The following is an 8,207-nucleotide window of genomic DNA, read 5'->3' as shown; positions in this document are numbered from 1 at the left end:
CAAAGGCATTAATTTATGCAAATTGAATTGATATTTCTGTCTGTTTACATGTCTCATACACGTCGTGTATACTTACATTCTGTAATTTGAAATAAATATGTTAGTACTATTCAGTCAAGAATTTTATAGGTTATGTTGACGTTTTGTGATTTAATGATATTGACCGACTCTCTCTCTCTCTCGTATTGAAAACTTAGATTCCAACCTATCATTTTTGTTGTGAGAAAGAAAAAACTTTTATTAATATCTATTTACAAAGAGGTTTTATTATTTACTTTAAATTGTTTTAATAAAAAATTAACCTTTGTACTCTTCTTCTCACCTATTGATTTTCAACCAAAATCAATGTGATACGAAAGGGAAAAAAAATCTAATAGGTGGAGGATTGGTTGAATCTCAAACTCGAATGACACTTGGTTCTTTTGTAAGATCAAGATGAATAATCTATATAATAATAATAAAGAATTGTAAATTATACATTACTATTTCTCTGTTGGCTATTTAGAGTGCAGACCTGCGTTGGAAGCCACCTGACTTGGGTGTCTATAAAGTCAACTTTGATGGGGCTTTATTTATGGATCAGAGGTGTGCTGGTTTAGGGGTGGTTGTTAGGGATTCAGCTGGGCTTGTTATTGCTGCTTTAAGCCAGAGAGTGAGGCTGCCAGGATCGGTTGATGTGGTGGAGGCCTTGGCAGCTCGTAGGGCAATGTGTTTTGCTCAGGAACTTAGCCTTCATCATGTGGTGATTGAAGGGGACTCTTTGCGAGTTATTCAAGCCATTAACAACACTAGGCCAGTGCAGACTTTGTATGGACACATTATTGACGAAATTAGACTTTTATCTTCGTCAGCTAATTGTAGTTTTTCGCATTTTAATCGGAATGGCAATAAGTTAGCTCATGCCCTTGCTAGACGAGCAATTTTATCTGCTGATACTGATGTGTGGATAGAAGAACTTCTATAGGACTTGGATGATGTAGTGTAGTTTGCTTTTTCCAGCAATAAAGTTTCCTTTACCTTTTCCTCAAAAAAAAAAAAAAAAAAAAAAACTAATTTGTAAAAGTAAAAAACAAACACCTCTAGAGTCCCAAGGGGATGGGAGTCAACCCGCGAAACAAACGGTCCTATTAACATTGACCAAATGCAACCACAAAAATCCCACGGTAGGCTTGCGAATCAAAACAAATGGCATGTGTCAATGCTCCCTTCACAGCCACACGCATTTCTTTTTTCTTTTCTTTTTTTTTTTTATTTTTATATTAAATAAAAATTTTACCCAAAATTAATATAAGTGTATATGTGTGTGAAATTCTCACTTTAAAAAATTAAATCTTAATCCTTACCCCCTCATCCAACACGAATTTTGTACTTGTGGGGTGACCATAATGCCAAAACCAAGAGTGCGGGATGCTCAGCCATGGGCAGCTTAATACTAAGAATTTTTTTTTATAAAAATAATTGATACTAAAATTCATTCAATAATATACAATACATAAAAAAAAGAAATAAAAATCCTTTGTTATTAGATTCCTCCATTTTATACTCCACTAAGTATGGTATGTTCTTCTTAAAAAATATATATTATAGTATGTGATTAATTTCATAATCTACTAATTATAGTATGAAATTAATTTTATACTCCACTAATTATAGTATGTGATTATTCACTTTATACTTAACCAAGGATGTGATAAGATTGGCTCAATTACGCGATTATAATAACTCTACTTTACGTGTATTTATTATCTGTATTGTTCTTAGCATTTCCAATGATGGAATTCATGGTTTAAATCCTCTCACCTCCAACTATCGATGTAAATATATATATATATATTTATTTTATCAAAAAAAAATTCCTGTGTTATGCTTATGTTTTTTTTTTTTTTTTAATTTTTTATTATAAAAAAAATGTATGACTTTTATTAAAAAGAAAAAGAAAAAAAAGACACATGACAAGATTTCAGCCAGTGAAACCCGAACATTCCTATTAGCTTATGAAAAAAAAAAACTTTTTTTCTCACCAAAAAAACCACTTTATTTATTTTACCCCGTTCTTTATTTTACAATAAACCACATTAAAATAATATTTTTTTTTACACTTAACCCAGATCATGCATGTTTGAGAGTGACAAAAAATGAAAAAAAAATGATTATGTGTGTTTGAGAGAGAGACCGAGTGAGAGAAAAAGAATTAAAAAAAAAGGGGAAAAAGAATGAATAGGTTGTATAGTGTCATATAAAAATTGATGATATTCGTAGTAATGTTTTAAATTTGTTACATGAATGTAGAACGGAATGTAAGGCTCCTTTTGCTAGTTTTTATTTATTTATTTAAATCCTTATGTATTTTGCATTTCATCCGGATTTAAAGGATCAAATGATTTATGTATTTTGAATTTCGCTATTACTTTTCTTTTCTTTTTTTTGAGAATACTAAGTATTTTAACACACACACATACAAGGGGAGAGGAGATAAAGTTTTAAAGAAACTAACAGTGATGTATATCCAAAATAGCCTAACTCTTGAATTTTACTATTACATGGAATTCCCTAGTTGTAGCAAGAAAAAAAAAACCTATTAAAAATTAGTCCACATAATCCTACCAGGGTAATTATATAATATAATGAAATTCAACACTTTAATAACATGCACTCCTTCCTATCACGTAATAGTGAATCTTAATAATTAAATTTAAAATGAAACCCATTATTCATGAAAAATGAAAAATTATGTATTCTTGGATTATATAATTAATTTTTTCTTCGTAGTACCTTTTTTTAATACACCGATAGTTTAGGACAAAGGAATTTGAATCCTAAATATCTCAATTGGAAACATTAAAAAATATCGATTGAGTTACAATGCTTTAGACCTTCTAGATTTATTTTTTTTGAAATAATTACCTAATATATATACTTACATACTACATATAGTTAGAAATTGTTAGAGATTAATTAATTTGTACACGTTTTCTTACCTACTTTTACCTATTTAAAAGAGTAACACTAGGTCAGTCAAAAAAGAAGAAGAAGAGTAATACTAGGGGCACAAATCTATTATATATACTTACATACTACATATAGTTAGAAATTGTTAGAAATTAATTAATATATACACGTTTCCTTACCAACTTTTACCTCTTTAAAAGAATAATACTAGAGATACAAACCTAATATATATACTTACATAGCACGTATAGTTAGAAATTGTTAGAAATTAATTAACATATACATGTTTCCTTACCAACTTTTACCTCTTTAAAAGAGTAATACTAGGGGCATTATTTTTTTCATAACAAAACATATACGCTAAGTTGTTATCGGTTCTTTGCGAACCTATTACTGATATCATTTTTTTTTTTTTTTTTATCTATCATTTATAACAACTTAAGACTTTTTTTTTATGGACAATAAAAGAGAGATGGGAGCGATCATTGTGACTCACCCCTAAGACGAGACTATAGTGGCACCCCGTAAGAGAATGTTGACTCTTATTATTTGAGATTTTTTTTTTTTGTTTTATTGCTGAATAACTCTTATTATTTGAGATTGGACACCTATAATTTGCTCTAGAAATATTGCGTGCGTAGGTTTGTAATTGTTGCCGTGTAAAGCATCCAACCCTATCCTAACTTGGCTTCATTGTGAGCCTCCAGAGACGGACCAGACCCACTTGGTCTTTTTATATCTTATAATAATTTTCTCTCTTAATTTCTCCGAGAAGTTAATATAAAAGAGGTGGCTTCAGCGTTTCTTAAATTTTTGTGTGTGCCGTCTATTAATGACAGTTTTGCATTGTGGGCTTGAGCGAGCTTGGCTTGCATGTGTTGGCACTTGGCATTGTTGAAGAAATCTGGTTCTTCCTTATTGTTGTAGTTCTTGTTTGGGGTGTGTACTTTGTGGGTTCCAGAGATGGCGGCTAAGAAAGCGTGTGAGGCATTGACATTCTCAAAGAGCTTGATCGAAGAGGTGCAGAGATGGGGTTGTATGAAGCAGACTGGTGTGAGCTTGAGGTACATGATGGAGTTTGGTTCAGATCCCAGTGACAAAAATTTGCTAATCTCTGCTCAGTTCCTTCACAAGGAGCTCCCCATTCGAATTGCCAGGAGAGCCCTTGAGCTTCAAACCCTCCCTTATGGCTTGTCTCATAAACCTGCTGTTTTGACGGTAATACCCATTTGTTTTGCATGCTTTTGGAAATTGAATTTCTGGGTGTTTTTCCAATTTTGTGTTTGTGGTAGTACTTTGTGGCTTTGTGTATATGTGATTGTGGTTTATGGAACAGAGTAAAGTTTGTTACTTTATTTTTGGGGGGGTTTATTTTTAGGATTACGAAAAGTTGACTGGTATTTCTTTATTGGATACCGTTCATTTTTATATATATTTTTTAATTACCATGAAATCTGATTCTGCTTGCTGGGTTCAAGACGTTTTGTTTATTAGTATAATAATAGAAATGGAGATCCCTGTTGTCTGTGTTTTGAGTTTTATTAAAAAAAAGAAGAAGAAGCAAATTTTCTGCAGGAGCTCCTCAAATTGTTATATCTGGTGAACATCTTTGAATTGGAAATGTTGAACTCCCTGATTGAACATATTGATCTGTTTTGGTTAGAGTTGAATTATGAATTTTTCTGTCTATTAGTCTATACTAAATTGAAAAGGCATAAGCATTGTTTTGGTTAGCATTATAGAAAGTACCTTTCTTGCTAACACAGTTTTTGCTTTCTTAATGGACAAGTATTTTAAAATTGTGTACTTAATGATGTTCATTGTTGTTAAAAGCGCGTTTAGGCATGCTTAAAGCTCAAAGCTCCAAGGTGCAAGCGTTTTGTTTGGCCGAGTCGCCCACTTTTTTGAATGCACAAAGCACATTAATGAAGTGTGTTTGGGCGTGCTTTTTTGGCGTGTTTTGAAAAACACAAAGCACGCCTAGTTGTGCTTTTACTTAGTTTATTTTTGTTAAAAAATATATGAATCATTAAAATTAATTGCTTGATCTTGAAGGAAATGACATGGACCATTGATCTATTGTACAAACACTATTTTTAAGGCGGTGTATTACACAAACAATTTTTTGTTTTCGCATCAAAAGACGTAAGACACAAACAAGGATATTACTAAGCTTGTGCCTTTGGTCTATCCTTTTGGATATGTTTTAATTGACTCATATACTTTGTTTGATCATAGCTATCACAATTATGTATTTTTATAAAGCACAAGTGAAAAAATGTTTAAACATTCTATAACTAGATTATTATGATATTTTCTATTGATAATTATTTTCAATTACTATAAAAAATTGAAATAACTTTTGTAAAATTTGAACTTGCAAAATTTGAGCAATTGCACTATCCATTTTAGCTAATAGGCAAAATATATTACTATTTTGAGTTAATTAGAATTTTTGTATTATATGTTATGAATCTTTCTATCAGAGTTTATTATTATATATTACATTTGAAAAATGTATGCTTTACTTCAATTGGGAGCGCACTCTAAGAGGGTTCGCTTAAGTGCACTTGACGGGTTTGAGGGTTGTTGCATGTAGGCCAATTGCTCGTCGCTGGGTGGTCCTTAAAAAAAAAAAATAGAAAACATTCTTGTTATAGTGATGCTCCCCCCCCCCCCCCCCTTATGATGTTTTAAATATAGAAAGTGAGAAAATATATGGCTTTGTGTTTGGAAGGGGGAGTTAGTTCAAGTTGATAGTTTATTTGTTGGATGGTATACTCAGGGTTCAATCCCAGGTTTTGAGTGGGTAGTCACTTTTTGTGATGTTTTGATTCTCAGGTTCGAGATTGGTATTTGGATTCTTTCCGTGACCTTAGATCGTTTCCTGAGATCAAGGATACGAATGATGAGAAGGAATTTACTCAAATGATTAAGGCAATTAAGGTGAGACACAACAATGTGGTCCCCATGATGGCTCTGGGGGTTCAACAGTTGAAGAAAGGCATGGAACAAAAAATAGTCTACAAGGATCTTGATGAGATTCATCAGTTTCTAGACCGATTTTACATGTCGAGAATTGGAATTCGCATGCTTATTGGTTAGTTCCAATTTGCTCTTGCCTTGTTATGATACTTGACTACTTTCTTAATTGGTCAATTCTACTAAATCTTCATCCTTATTTTTTCACCACCATTAATTGTACTACCATTGGAGTAGGTACTAAATATGTTCTATATGCTTCAATTTTGGGTAAAACTCAGGGCAACATGTGGAGTTGCACAATCCTAATCCCCCTCCTCATTGTGTGGGTTATATACACACAAAAATGTCCCCACTGGAGGTAGCACAAAATGCCAGTGCGGATGCCCGTGCTATTTGCTTACGCGAGTATGGCAGTGCACCTGATGTTAATATCTATGGGGATCCTCATTTTACTTTCCCGTAAGCCATCTGACTTATTTCAATTTGTTCCTTTCAGGTTTTATTTAATCTTTATGTTTCTATGTTTTTCTTCCCCTTTTTCCTCAGTTTTTTATTTTTATTTTTATTTTTTTATAAATTTTTATATTTTTTTAATTTTTTTTTAATTTATAAATTTTTTGATTTTTTGATTTTTTTATTAAGTATAAATTTCAGTTCTCCATTCCTTGTGATGAGGATATTCCTCATGAAACTTTTCCTTGATTTGACTTATACTTATCCATTAGTTTTGACCTGAGATTTTTAATTATAGCACTTATTTTCTCTGTTGTATATAATGTTCTGTTTGATTTCATAACAGTTATGTTCCAACACACTTGCATCTTATGGTATTTGAGTTGGTTAAGAACTCATTGCGTGCCGTCCAAGAACGTTTTGTGTACTCAGACAAAGTTACGCCACCCATTCGAATAATAGTTGCTGATGGGCTAGAAGATGTTACTATCAAGGTATTAGTTGTTGTAATATACAGATTCAAGAAATATTCAATAAATTGTCTTCGTGAAGAAGCTCTTCATTTCTTTTTTGTCTTTCTTTGTGATAATTTGAGTTGCCACTTTTGATCATTTGTGTTGAACTAGTTTACACTGGTTAACAAGTTTCTCTGACTGACATGATAGGTTTCAGATGAGGGGGGTGGTATACCAAGAAGTGGTCTCCCCAAAATTTTCACATATCTTTATAGCACTGCAAGAAACCCACTGGATGAGGAATGCGATCTTGGTATAGCGAATGCAGTAACAATGGCTGGCTATGGATATGGGCTTCCAATAAGTCGCTTGTATGCTCGGTATTTTGGAGGGGATCTGCAAATTATCTCTATGGAAGGATATGGTGAGTTGAAAGTCCTCCAGATTTGTTGCATTCAAGAATGATTTCATACTCTTAAATGTTTAAACTTGTTGGATTTGCACCTTGGGCTTGACATTCAAAGTCCCACAACTATATGGTATGGTATGATACGTCCAAGATATAGCAGAATTTGAGGTATCAAGCATCTTTCTCTGTTAACTAGCTTCCGGCACTTGAACTGTTAAAGTGTCAGTAGCTAGTTAACAGGGAAAAGTGCTTGATACCTCAAATGAGTTGAACAATATTTTGGGTGCATCTTACTTTGTATCAAGCATTCCATTTCAAATCCAATAAGTTTGGCACACTTCATTATTTCTGTGTATTTGTGTTTCATCTGGGCAGTAATTACATGTCATCTTGTTTTAAAGTCCCAATTTCTACGCCTCTGATAATGCCCCATTAGTCCATTATTTCAGAGAAGATCGAAGAACAGGTTATAGAAAGTTTCATTATTTATAATTCATCATAACACTGAATGTTGCCAGAGGATTAGCTATCGCATCTTTGCTGTGTAAAAAACATGTAACCAATTTTTGATATTATAAACTGACTTTGAAAGCCCTTTACCCTTTATGTAATTGAAAGTATACCTTATAGATTCACTGGAAATAGAAGACCTTGTTGTCTAATGTGGCAAAGGTATCCCTATTTTAGGGTTATTTCACTCGGTCCATCTCTTAAGGATTTTATGGTGAACAGAACAATAGGTGCCAGAATAACTCATATGTGGGGAGTAAAATTATAACAGATAAACAATTCAAAGAGGCATTCATGGTATATTTGTGTGTTCTCTCGTGGTTTCTTATTTAGCATTCTATTATAATACACAATACCAGGGTGATATCAGCTTAGACTTAAATAAAATTGAAGTCTGTAATATCTTCCTCTTTGTAAGCTGTTGATTCACATGCATGGGCAACTGA

General features: G+C 32.6%; 1 protein-coding gene across 1 annotated transcript; it reads left to right on the top strand.

The window, feature by feature from the left end:
* Positions 1-3,584: 3,584 nt before the first annotated feature.
* On the top strand, positions 3,585-7,266 carry LOC111997771 (pyruvate dehydrogenase (acetyl-transferring) kinase, mitochondrial; the record flags this gene model as incomplete). The annotated part of the gene is given in 5 exon segments (XM_065762919.1): positions 3,585-4,167; positions 5,791-6,049; positions 6,213-6,393; positions 6,734-6,881; positions 7,053-7,266. Coding segments are annotated over 5 exon segments (1,057 nt in total), but the record flags the coding sequence as incomplete, so codon positions are not given.
* Between the last annotated feature and the right edge of the window lie 941 nt (positions 7,267-8,207).

This window comes from Quercus suber, unplaced genomic scaffold, assembly GCF_002906115.3.
Source record: "Quercus suber isolate HL8 unplaced genomic scaffold, Cork oak 2.0 scaffold_480, whole genome shotgun sequence".
NCBI classification, from domain to species: Eukaryota; Viridiplantae; Streptophyta; class Magnoliopsida; order Fagales; family Fagaceae; genus Quercus; species Quercus suber.
This window is presented reverse-complemented; position numbering and strand designations above follow the sequence as displayed.